At 41.4% G+C, this 13,080-nt stretch overlaps 1 protein-coding gene across 5 annotated transcripts in view; it reads right to left on the reverse strand.

Annotated features, from left to right (window-relative positions):
- ZMIZ1 (zinc finger MIZ-type containing 1) overlaps positions 1-13,080 on the reverse strand; it is a 337,004-nt gene that overhangs the window by 145,082 nt on the left and 178,842 nt on the right. For all 5 annotated transcript variants that reach the window (XM_058028807.1, XM_058028800.1, XM_058028801.1 and 2 more), the window contains exon 4: positions 10,182-10,291. In XM_058028807.1, coding sequence (XP_057884790.1) covers positions 10,182-10,241 — 60 coding nt within the window. In that variant the 5' untranslated portion in view covers positions 10,242-10,291. The remainder of the gene's footprint in view (positions 1-10,181; positions 10,292-13,080) is intronic.

Below are 13,080 nucleotides of genomic sequence, written 5' to 3' on the forward strand. Positions count from 1 at the left end.
TATTTTCAGCTGCAAGCATGCAGGTTTTCAAGCCTTTCTTGACAACAGTGGAAATTAAAAATCTCATATGGTTGTAATTCTATGAATTTAATAACAAAACCGGAAAAGCATCTATCAAAATTGATATATAAAAGTAGGTATACTCAAAACTATAAGTGCAGGACCTATAATTCCTTTGGAGCTAAACTGATTGATAATGTGTGGTGATGGAGCTGATTCCATGTCTACAGTACTTTTCTAACTCTGGTGTTACAAAAGAGTATGGTGTATCTCCGGAGTATCTCACTCTGACCCTTGAGCTGGGATTTGGTGGCCAGGTGCTTTGGCAGATTCTGCCAGGCAATTCAGACTATTTTTTGTCCATTTTAATGCTCCATCCAGACATGTCTGCAGTCATGTGTAATGAAAGTGCACTAATGTGCTGAAGAGGGGTAAATAGGGGAGTAGGGAAGAGCAGCACCTGGAAGAGAAAGGGCAGAGAGAACTGGCAGAGGTTACATGCCCTTCAACTGAAACCCCTGGGAGCAGAACCACTGTGCTCCTGCTCGTGGGGCAAAGGGCACTCAGCTCCCAAAGGAAAACCAATCACCTCTCTTAGGACTGTAAATAGGATTCCTGGTCAGACACCCTCGACAGAGCACAACCACAGGGCCACAGAGCTGGTCTCTCTGTTACTCAGTGCACAGGTAACTGCTGCCAGACCGCAATTTGATGGCTCACTCAGTGCCATGAGACCTGCAAATCAGTGAGAGCCATTTGCTTTAATACAGTGATTGAGCCTTTATTACTCACCCTGAGCAAGCTCTGTGAATGAGCCCAACCATGAGCCTGTCTCCCCTCCTATGCAAAGGCCTCTGCTTCAGATCCCCATCCACCACTGGCTGCCAGAAAGCTCAGGTACAGACACAGGACAACACTACCCAAGACATGACCTGAAAGAGGTGGTTTCTCCATCTTTGTTTTTTTTACTGTCAATAGTGATTATGCATACCTTGCCCTATCCATAAGCAGCCATACTCAATATATTAAAAACTCATCTGCAATCAATATTCAAAACAAATGGTCTTTTTCATGAGGATAGAGGGGAGCATTGAGCTCTTCACTGTCTTTTGGGAGTGTGATTTTTGTTTATCTGGATATGAGTATAGATAGTTCAATTCTCTACAGTCCTTTTCAATACCAAAGACTGTTTTATTTAGCAAAAAATTAAAAGGCTCAAGCTGTGCACTTTGCATTCAGATAATCCCCCCTCCCAATTTTGTGTTTGTGAGATTGAGAGATCCCTAATTAATAGAATTATCTTGCACTTACATGGCTGATTCCATTGGAGGCTTTATAAATATTTTATTAGGCTCACATTTTGAGAGGCACTAGATATACTAAGAGAGAGATTAAGACCATGTTAGCCATTCCTACTTATGAAAAACAGAACAGAGTCACCTTTGCCCCCTTTGTCCTTTGCAGCTTCTTTTTCAAAACTAAACACATAGTGAGCAATGACCAGCACCTCTATCAGATGTTTTAACATCAAGAAATGACTCTGCAAGACCACATGCTAAACAAATGAGAAAACGAAGAAATAAAAAATATGAGCATCACTGAACTGAAAAAACCCCAAGCTGTTCAGTTGTGAACTGTAAGGAAACCAAATCTATATTAATGCAGATTTTAATTGATGCTTCTCTGATACACTTAGTATAAAGTGTGTGTATAATTCAGTACTGATTGCAGAAAAGGTGAATGCCTGGTAATTGAGCAGCCCTGTTCTGCTGCCTGGATCTCCTGTACCATGAGTTTTGTGAGGATGACTGCACACCTATATGCATGTGCTGGAGCAAAGGAAGGATATTGCAACCTTGGCTTGTCAATTAGTTTTACACAAGGGTAAGGAATGGATTTAACATCTGAGCCTCAAGAACTATACACAGAAGCCAGAAGAATTGAAACAAGAATCATTCCTTAGCTGCTGATCAGAACTGCAACACTGTCTTCCTTTCAATCTATGTAACTGCACTGTATTTATGATATACTTTGATAAAACTTTATGTTAAGTAAGGGAACATGCAGCAAATTAAACTCCTTTAGTCACAACCTACTGTTCCACCCACCCTCCCCTGCTCAGCAGGAAACTGTTTCTTGGGGGCCTAAAGGCTGTGATCAGATGTGACTGAAGATGGAAATGGGGCAGACTAATGGCAGTATGTCTTCATGTTCATCTCCTGATTGCTGGTGCAGGCTCTGCACCTTCCTTACCCCCAGCACCTGCACTACTATGTCAGCTGAGAGCAGTGGAAATAGTATGGTTTACAAAAACTCCACATCATCAGAGGGGTCAGAAGTATTTTCCTGAAGCGCTCACAAACTGATTTTATAGGATAAAAGTCACAAGACAAAGGTTTGCTCTTTCTCCAAGGCCATGCTCAGTCATGCAAGGCTCCAGTCTCTTTTTAGATTTGTAATTACAGCTCAACAGAATTATGAAATCAGTTTGCCTAACCAGTTCACTTGCTCTTCTTGGCAAATGAAACAACCCATTTTCCATTAGTATCTCCCTATTACACCGTGCCAGCATGAGATGTCTCTCTGTGTGACTACAGCAACAACCCTCAGGCTTCTGCAGCCTTAGCAGCATTCCACTTCACTCCAGCAGGCATTGCAATGATACAAGAGCTTTCTTCTCAAACTTCCTTGTGATTTTCAGTCAGTAGTTTCAGTCCTAAATAAATATCTCAAAGTATCAAAGAGCTAATTTTCGCCAAGCAGTGGCCATACTTTTTCTGTTACAATACCACTGCACTATTAGAATAATGTTTCATTATTACAATAATATTTACATAAATTTGTAATGGCTTTTATTGATAAAAATAGGCTTATTTGTTCTAGACTTGCTTACCTGCTGCAAGGTAAAAACATTTACTTTCATAATGTGTTTTAGTAGAAGATTAGGTGAAGGACTCGGCAAAGTGGGATGTCTACATAAATACTTCTGAGTTGTAAACCATCTAATAATTTTAGGTACATATCACCTCATGAAAAGTTTGGGTCAGTGGTTTCCTTTCATGCAGTTCTTACCTTACCAAGGTGTTTCAAGGACATTAAAGAAGTATTACATCATCCCTTTACTGGAAAATTATTGTCAATAGTGCCTTCTTTAAAAACAAGTAACACCACCTAAAAGTATGAAGTGAGTTGATGGCAAGGGGGGGAAAGAAAGCACCAACTCCTCTGATATATGTACTGAATCAAATTTTAAAAATTAATTAATATAGATACATTTATTAATTTTCTAAATTTCATAAGAATAAATTCACTGATTTTGAAAAATATCTGCTTGTCTTCAGTATATCCTGTTGAACAGCAGCACATTTGTAGGACATACTTGGCAATTCATTTTTTTTACTCATTTGAGTAATTTACTTACTTACAGAGCTTTTTATAGCACTTTTAATCAACTGATTTAATCTTTATTATTTTAATCTCTTAATCTATGCAGAGATAAAATCTCAAGGTGACTACTTAAAATGATGACTACACAAACTGCTACCATGTGGAAGATGTAAAATTCTCATGACATATTCTCACAGGTCCTACCAGCCAGCAAGGCATTACTGAGATATTTGCAAATCAAAAGGAAAAATGCTTCCCCAGACAGTTTTTCAATTACAAAACTGCCCACAGCACCTGCTGTGTGACCTGCCCACGTACAATGTGTTACTGCACAGAGGCAAGAAGGAGTGAACACCACCAGAGAAAAGACTTTTCCTTCAGGAGATGATGGCAGAGGTCTGCACAGCTGAAGGCTCTTGGTATTAACAGCACTTTGGCCACTATAACTCACTTGAAAACACCTGCTTTATAAATGGTAAAAAACTTACCTGCAAACTAAGGCATACCTCTATGGATTTGCACACAATAGCAGCAACTCAAACAGCAAGTGTGTATGTTGGAAGGAAGATCCAGAAATGGCAGGACAGAAGTCAGAGATATCACCAGCTGTGTCACACTTTGACTGCAGAGCTTGACCCAGCTGCTGACAAAAAGGACTTCCTATGCTCATCTGACACCAAGGTGACATGGACTCCACTTACAGAATTTTCAAATATTCATCCTTATTTGTCCAAAGAATTTTAAACCACAGGCCAGATAATTTGTTGCACCGGAAAGAATTAAATTATAGTAAATTCTATGGGTGCTGGAGGTTTTCTGCCTGAGTTTAAAATGTGCACTTTCCATGTTGAAATGGAAATCCTAAGGATACTAACACAACTAATATTAAGAGTAATACCACCCCAGCTCTCAAGGACAGGTGCTGCAGTAAAGCAGCAGAACTGGGAATGGGCAAAGTGAATCTGCCACAATTTTACCAATCCACCTCACAACACGATGGGTTATGTTCCACCCACTGAACCCTGTCAGAAAAACAAACCAGCCAAACACTGCAAACAAGAAGGTGCTCTCTTTCCCCTCCCCACCAGAAGTGCTTCCAGCAAATTGCCTCTTTGCTCCTTCCCTTGCAGCTTCCCTACCAGGATGCAGGATCTAATGAGCAGGAATGTTGACTGACAAGTCTCTAAATGGACTAGAGGAGCCAGGAAAGCTGGTCTGCTGTCAGTTTTTCCTAAATGTACTTTAGTCTAGCAGAGGAATATTCCAACAGACTGAGCACAAAAGCGTGGCTATAGGCCTCAGAAAAATAGATACAAAAAATGTAGCTACTAACATAACACTGATGGACCATTCAACCAATAAACTGTAAAACTTGAGCCCCATCAAATATCTTTTTAAGGAAAAGGTCTTTTTCCCCTTTAGCCTTGTTATTTCACATTTAGCTGCTAAAACGTCTGTAACACTTATATAGAATACAAAAAAACAGTATATTCTAAATAAATGCACTCTTCATAAGAATACTTCTAATTTTCAAAGTTCTTCAAGAATGAAATTTACATGAAACTACTGTGGGCAGTTTTGTAAGCACATGCAAATGAAAAAAAATGGGAAGCATTTTTCCTTTTATTAAAATCTTTTCAGCTGTAATTTCATACCAGTCCTTGGTAACCAGTCCAAAATATACTAAAAATGACATGTTTAGGACTGCTTAGCATTTACATGAGTTTGCAACAACAACATTGAAGAGCAGAAGAATTAGTTCAAACACTTCAGCGCTTAAAAACAGTTATGTAAATATACAAACAATTCTATTTTCCTCTGAATTGCAAGCTACCAAAAACCTAGCTGCTGAGTGATGAAAGAAATGGGCTTGCTTGTTTCCAATCTGAGCAAGAAAATATCAACACAAACACACAGCAATTACAACTTTTAGCATATCTCTCTGAATGGCTGGGTAGGCACTAAAAAGCATTGCTAGGCAGCAATTCACAAGCCTTCTGGAAGGAAAGAGGGGAGAAATGCTAATGGCTTTCTGGAAATCAGCTGTGTGACGTGTGTCTGCAATTACGTGGTGCTCCTGCACCATTTGATGATACAGCTCAGTGTGCCCTGATGTACCATGACACAAGCAGCAGAACCAGCCTTCCCTGTTCCCACCATGATCTAATACTGTTGACACCAGAGAGCCTTTTCACACTTCTCCTTAACCTGTTACTAACATTTCAGCACAGCTTTAGAACAGAGCCTAACAGCTGTACCCAGCACAGTGGGAAGATATCACACACCCTTTCTGAAAGGGGAGACTTCCTCATAATTTCAATATAGAAAGGGGTTTTTTCATCTACTTCTTTGCAAGAATTTCAGAAGAAACATACAGAAACCTTACAAAACTGACTGACAGCAAACAGAGACACAAGGGGTAGAAGTCTCTAGATTCATTATAGCTCCAAGTTTTTCAAGTAGACCCATTAGAGTAAGAGTAGAGAGATGTTACCCAACCCACTGATTTTGCCTGGTATTTGCTTCTATCACCTAACAAATGCAATGGGCAGCATCTCGTTAAAGCCACACATCTGGACTGCTCTGAAGAATGCTTTGAGAAACCCAGTCAATTCTTTACTGGGATTTTCTATACAGCAGGAGCCAAGCTGGCTCCTTCAGAGGGCTGTGCCTGGGCAGCAAGGCAGCTCTCAAATTCAGCTCCATGCCTGCCTGAACCAGCTCCTGCTGCCCCACAGCTTCATGGACATTGTGCCAGAGCCACCTGAGCCATGAGCAGATAAACAGATTATTACTGCAGCCTCAAATACGGCAGGGAATTCTCAGGGGCCATCAGACCTTTGCTCTGCACAAAAGTAATTCTGTGGTTTTGTTTGCATGGACAAAGACTTAAAGAAAAAAGCCTGAGGATCCAGCTTCCTCCAGTGTACCCTGAAGAGTCTCCTGTGTCATGGCAAACTAATTGCATGTCTTAAGGAAAGCCTGTTACTTTGGCTTTTTCCACTGTACATCAAAAAAGCTATGTTTGATTTTAAAGCATACACACTTACAAATACTAAGGGAATCAGCCACAAAGAGACCACACAAGCTGTTCCAGCCTTGCACAGAAGTCTGGGTTTTTTTTAAGCATAAATACACAGCCACCTCTTCAGTTTGCCCTTTCATCTTTTCTGAAACACTTCTTAACACACACTTCATTTCCTAACTAGCTGATCATATACAAGTTTTGGGTTTGTAGCTTTAAAGCACTAAAAAAGATGAAGGTAAAACACAACCTTGATCCTGGAACAGAAGTCAGCAAGGATATTGTGGGTGTCTCACAAGTCACAGAGCTGGGAAGAAAGAAGCCTGTCCTGACCCTGTGCTGAAACCTGATCTAGTTAAAGAGGCACATGGATTACCATTTATAGCATTTCTCAGGGGCTGGAGTGAGGGGCAAGGAGGGCTGCAGACAGCTCTCAGTCTGGCTGCAGGAGCCACTGGCTGCCAGCAGGGTTATAAAACTTGCAGATGCTGGGCGCCAAGGAAGAGTGGCTTTCCTCCTCCCCCTGCTGCAGCGCACCCTCCACACCACGGCTGTGTCAACCACCCCAAAAGCACATGTGTGCTCAGGGGAACAGCAGCACTGTTTGTTCACAGTCTGGGAAAAGGGAGAGACCAGAAGAAAAGGCAGACACATTTTTGTCTGCCCCTGCAGTTAATCCCCAGAATAGGTGAAGATAATTTTTATTGCCATGCAAGGAAGGGCTTTGCTCCCAAACTCAACATGCACAGGGCAGTGTGCCGTCCAGCTCTCAATGGGTGAACTGGAAATGACTCTTTCTAGTATTAGCCAGCTAATGGCCTCTCTCAAAGAACAAGGTAAATGTCCTCAAGCTGGAAATTTATGACCCTGCGACAGAGAGCTGAGTGTCTTCCAAAAAGAGACAGAAACTAACTGCCTTTCTCCACTACAGCAAAGATAACAGCACAAAATTCTGGAGCTATGAAAAAGCAAACAGCAGTTTTGATGCTACTTTCATCAACAAAACAAATTCTTTTTTAAAAAAAAAACAGTCATGCCTCTCCAACAAAACTACCAGTAGTGCCACTTGCACAAAAAAAAAAAAAGCTTTCTGAGACATACTTTCAGTGTTCAGCCACTGTCTTAATTAACTACAGATTGTCATGAGTTGAAAACAAGAGCTTTCTCCTTCTCTTTTTTTTTTTTTTTTTTTGAGCATAAACAGAATGGGGGAACCATGAATTCACAAGCATTCCCAAGCAGGACAGCTCCTTTACAGGCATCCTTTGACCTCTGACACAAGCATGCTCCTGGTCTACCCCAAGCTTTCTTCCAGGATCAAAGAAAACAGAGAGTGCTTCACAAATTCTGGGCAGCCTGACCTTCCTCCCTTCCCCTGGCCTTCATCACTGAAGAAATATCCAAGCTGCATATGCAAAACAGCACTATGTATAAATGAAGTTAGTGGTTTAACTGACAGAGTACCCATTACATAGGCAAAATTATGTCTTTAAAACTTTAAGAAGTGTAATTTGATATTCTCTTATCTAATTAAAATAATATAAATTATGCACAGAAACTGACAGCTCTAGAAAAAGGAGCTGAGCAGCATCCTCCATTTGTCTCCACTTGATGTAAAGGTCTGTTCTTACAGCTAGAAGGTTAAATTGTTCTGCAATTTAACCTTCATTCTTCATCCTATGGGCTAGGATGGCCAAAAAGGACACCAATTTGTACCAGTCAAGAGCATGTTTTTTCTGAACCAGATAGTTGTTCATAAGAAACTGGGATGAAATCCTCAAATTCATATTTTCCTCAGGCCTCTGAAGGGCCATTAGATGCATTAACTTTCACTGCAGAGTGATGAAAGAGAGACACCACAGAGCGAGGATGGATTACCACCAGCAATTCTGCAGGAAAAGATTCCTGTTTTCTGCTCCTTGACCTATGAACTAGCTTTGTTTGATTCATTCTGAAACCCTCTCTTATAAAGGAAATACGGAGAGAAAAATCATCTGGTTTAGGTGTGAGCTATAATCTTTTTCTGTATCACCCAAAGTATCACCTGCAAAACCCCACATATTCCTGCATTACAACACATTCTAGAAAATGTAAACTTCCATTAATATCTAGGAAAAGCTGAAATAATATAATGATGGAGCTTGATGAAATAAGAAGATGGACATATTCTTATAGAATCAAAGAATATATCAAATTGGAATGGAGTAAATCAAAAGTAATAATAAGGCCAACTTCCTGCTCCTTAGAGGACTACCTAAAATTAAATCATGTGACTAAGGGCATCATCTGGATGTTCCTTGAACTCTGACAGGCTTGGTGCTGTGACCCCTTCCATAGGTAGCCTGTTCCAGTGAGTGTCCATCCTCTCAGTGAAGAGCCTTTTCCTAATGCCCAGGCTGAACTTCCCCTGACACAGTGTCACTGCATTTTCCTGTGTCCTGTTGCTGCTCACCACAGAGAGATCAGCACTTGCCCTTGGCTGCTTCTCTTGAGGAAGTTGTCCTTAAAGAAATAAATTTAAAAATCCAGAGCTATTCATCCAGTACCACCCCCACGCTTATCTTTTATCAGTTCCTTTGATTTAGGGTGCTTGTGTCTACAACACAAATCTATGAACAGAGAAATGCTGTGCTGCCTCAAGAAGCAATATGCATATGTCCTAGGGCACAAGTAGGCAGGCAGGTTTTTAACTTAGCTAACACAAATAAAAAACTAAAGCAGCAGGACTCTGCTGTGACCCAATCTGACAAACAAAACTGCCCAGACAACAGTGAAAAATATTTAGGAACATTATTTCATGGAATAACAGGTTTCTGTTTTTCCAGTGTAATTCAGAAAATTTCAACCAGTCTGAAGAGATGAACTTTGGAGCTCATCTCCTGGATCCAGATGGGATCTTGAAAATATCTGTGTGCAACTTGCATTTATGCACCTGTTTGCTGCATGCATGCATTATTTTGTGATAAATACAGGAAACATCAACGTGAAAAAACATTTTCTTGCTCACCTCCTCTAAAAGGACCATTGCTATGAAAACTCTGTTAGGATTGTTGCATATGGATAAGAACATACATTCACACTGCCTGCAACCCTAGAGAGCAAAGTTCACTGAGAAGAGTAAAGCAGGGAAAGACAGTCTCTGCCTCCCTGCCATTGCTCAGTTATAAAAGCATTTGCAGGCACAGTTACAGTGGGGAAATCTGTAAATGAGCCATAATTCACTGAAAGGCAGAGGCATGTGAAGAGCCCTTCATCTTCACAAACAGATGCTTCTGAAAATTTCACCTCGCAATCAGAAGTTTTTGCAATCTCTGTGCAAACTGATTAAGCAGCACTCTGAGCACTTGGAGGCATGCCAACCATCCAAGTTCTGAGTCTCCAGGCGGTGCAGGTCTCAGGTCAGCCACTGGATTAAAATCAAAACTGGCCCATTGGAATTGTGGATTACTGTGCTCAGAGCACTAGAATGACAGCTGCCCGCTGTGACCCTCCAGGGCTGAGCTGGCAGGACGAGCACCACTCTGCTTCCAGCTGAGACAGATTTGTTGAGTCTCCAGGCTAAAGAGTTCTTAGAAAGGTGTACAGGAAAGTTTGGCTTTTGACGTTAATACACCAGCTCTCACAGCAGATACTCTCTTCAATGAGATTAGTGTGCTTCATTCCTTCTCTCTGAAGGGCACTCCTTCAGCAACAGGACACTGCAATGTGCAACAGCTGGCACACCACACCCAGCCCTCATTCAGCAGCAGTGGCCTCCACCTTCACTCACCTGTTTTATGCACTGCAGCCGGTCATTGGTCTGCTGTATGTGCCTGTCCATAGAATTCATTTTGATTGTCTCCACTTTCTTCTACCTGAAAGCCATTAAAATCCCTCAATCTGCAAGACAAAAAGGACAATAAAGATCACTGAACATGGTCCATACGCTTCTGCCACCTGAACAATTGAACAGAGATGCTTGCAAGAAACCCCTGAGCACATTGTGAGATAAAATAATAATAATCCAAATAACAATGAAAGCCTGGCTTTTGCAAGGACAAGGGCATGGGGATTCTTCCTAATCTTCCTCTAAGAGAAAATACCTCCCATAAATATTAAATCAATCAGACACAGCAGAGTATTACATGGCCAAAAATAGCACAAAATGTGTGTCCTGAAGAATCTGGATTTCTGCATGGAAAATAAAAGCAACAGGTACATTTTGGACTCTCTTCCGACCAGCAAATCTTATTTCATGAGCCCTTGAAATGGCCAAGATCACAGGGCAGGAAGGACTGGGATCCACAACACAGCCCAGACTTTAGGAAAGACAAATGTCCAGATGCACAACCTAGAATAAATCTATGGAATAGGCCTAATCTTCAGAGCAAAGGGCTGCACAGTTCCTGCCTTCTAGAAAAACTGTGTTCATTCATGTATCTATAGGTGAACAAACTACTTGTTAGTTCTGGAAAAACATGGCCTGTGGTCTTTAGGTCCATCTCTTAACAATCAGTGCAATTTAAGGCAAATTAAACCTTCCTGTAACATTAAAGCAAACCGAGAAAATAAAAATTAAGGCTCAGAGTAGTGTTTGGAGTTCATGAGCAATGAGCGGGCACAGAAGTATATACCCAAATGCCACCACCAAACTATTTACACCAAACTTTATGGTAGCACAAGCAAGGTCCCAGTCTTGTATAGAAACCTCTCCCTCATGAACCTCTTCAGTGGCACTGAGTGGTTTGTTAATTTGGAGCACTGTTCATGACAAAACTTTTTCCACTCCCTCCACACACATAAGAGAGAGCAAATTTTTCAGATACTTGTCTGGTTAGAGAAGCTGACTGTTCACCACTTCTGGTGCACAACTCAACATCTCTTCAGTTAAACAATTCCAGCACTGTCCATACTCAACCCCCTTGAGGGGAAGAGGGCTCCCCGTGGTGGGAACCTTGATTACAGAGCTCTCACAATGAGACAGACCCCAGACCACAGATCTGCAGGCATCCCACACACCCAAACTGCTGGAGATTTCTGTACCTAGCTGATAATGTTCTTTCATGGCTCCTGCTGGATTAGACTCAAGGGAAGAAATCTTTCCTGCTAGACAACTAAATGAGGTCTTAGAACAGCAGCTCAAGCTCCCCACCTCCAAGCTCTAGACACAAGAGGGCTCAATAAAGCATTCCTGTCAATAAATTATAATACTTATGAAACAGAAGAGCCAAGTATGCAAGTATTATCTTCTGATTATGCCACTGCCTTCTCAATAGCAAGTGCCATCCAATGGTCCTCTAGCAAATGTAAATTGATGTACTTTATTAAAAGCCAGTTACACAGTCTTATCTGCCTGTAGGACCCCCAGACCTCAGCAGTCATCAAGTTTAATCTCTCAGTGGACAGCAGAGGTATTTATCAAGAGATAAGCTAGCCTAGACATGACAGTACTTCACCAGTGATCCATCTTACAAGCAAGGACACATTATCTGCATTTTAATTGAACATCAGCACAGATGGAGAAGGGCACACTGAAAACAAATACATATAGCACACAGACGTTTGTTGAAAAATTTGAAGACATGCAAACTGAGACACCTTTCTTTTTTCAAGAAAGTCATGACATTTTTGAATTACACAATTTCATGTGTACACATGTAATGCCACTCCAGTTCACTGCCTTACAGTTAACCATACAGACAGTTAACCAACAGAGTTTGCTATCATGCCATCAGCTACCTGAACCACCACTTTCTATAGTACTTGTCCAAATTGCCATTTCTCCCACATAGCAATGGGGCTTCTTCTCAAAGCCCAACGAGGCCCTTGGAGGCAGGACTGGGAGTGCAATCCCCTACTCTCCTACAGAGACAGGGCACACAAATTCTGTAACAATCTGATCAATTTCAGTCTCCAAACAGTTCTGGTTTAAAAAAACCAATGGCTTCAATAGAAAAGCTCTCTCTAACTTTCACCCTTCCCCTAGTGGGTAGAAGAATTTGCACCTCCATGCTCAATTCCACTTGTTCTCATGACATTAGCTCTATGGCCGAGTCTTTGCCCTGCCAGGCTCCCTCTGCCTCTTCTCCCTCACAGCGGGGATGGACGATCACCCACCAGCCCTTCCAGCTGACAGAGTGCTACTTTCACAGCCCAATCTCATTTATTCTCTCCTGGTCAAGAGAAGACCCTCAGCCCACGACTCCCCTGCACAGCAAACATTTGCTGCATGAACCAAGCAGCCAGAATTATACACATGGAGCCCCATCACACACAATGACACAACACTTGGTATTTGAAGTGCCCTGCCTCACCGCTGCAAGACTCTTCTTTATCTTGCTCTCAGACACATCATAAGAGCATCAAATAGAGTAATTTTTTTCAGTGAGCATACTGGCTCTAAGTAATTTCTGCTATAAAAAACGCAGAGCTTATTAGTGGGAAACCATTATTATCTGGAAATTACTCTTTCATGGGCCTCAGCAAGAATTAAAAGATTAAACATGGGAAGTGAAAATTATCATAGAGATCAGAAATTTCACCACAGCAGAATAAGCATTTTGACACCAGACCATTTTGGCTGGAAGAAAAATAACAGCAGAATTAAATTTCCAGTAACTATACCTACAACATGGGTATTGCTGTACTCTGGCCTCGTTCCCCACATCCACGTCCTGAAATTTAAAAAA

Source organism: Melospiza georgiana, chromosome 8, assembly GCF_028018845.1.
Source record: "Melospiza georgiana isolate bMelGeo1 chromosome 8, bMelGeo1.pri, whole genome shotgun sequence".
Lineage (NCBI taxonomy): Eukaryota > Metazoa > Chordata > Aves > Passeriformes > Passerellidae > Melospiza > Melospiza georgiana.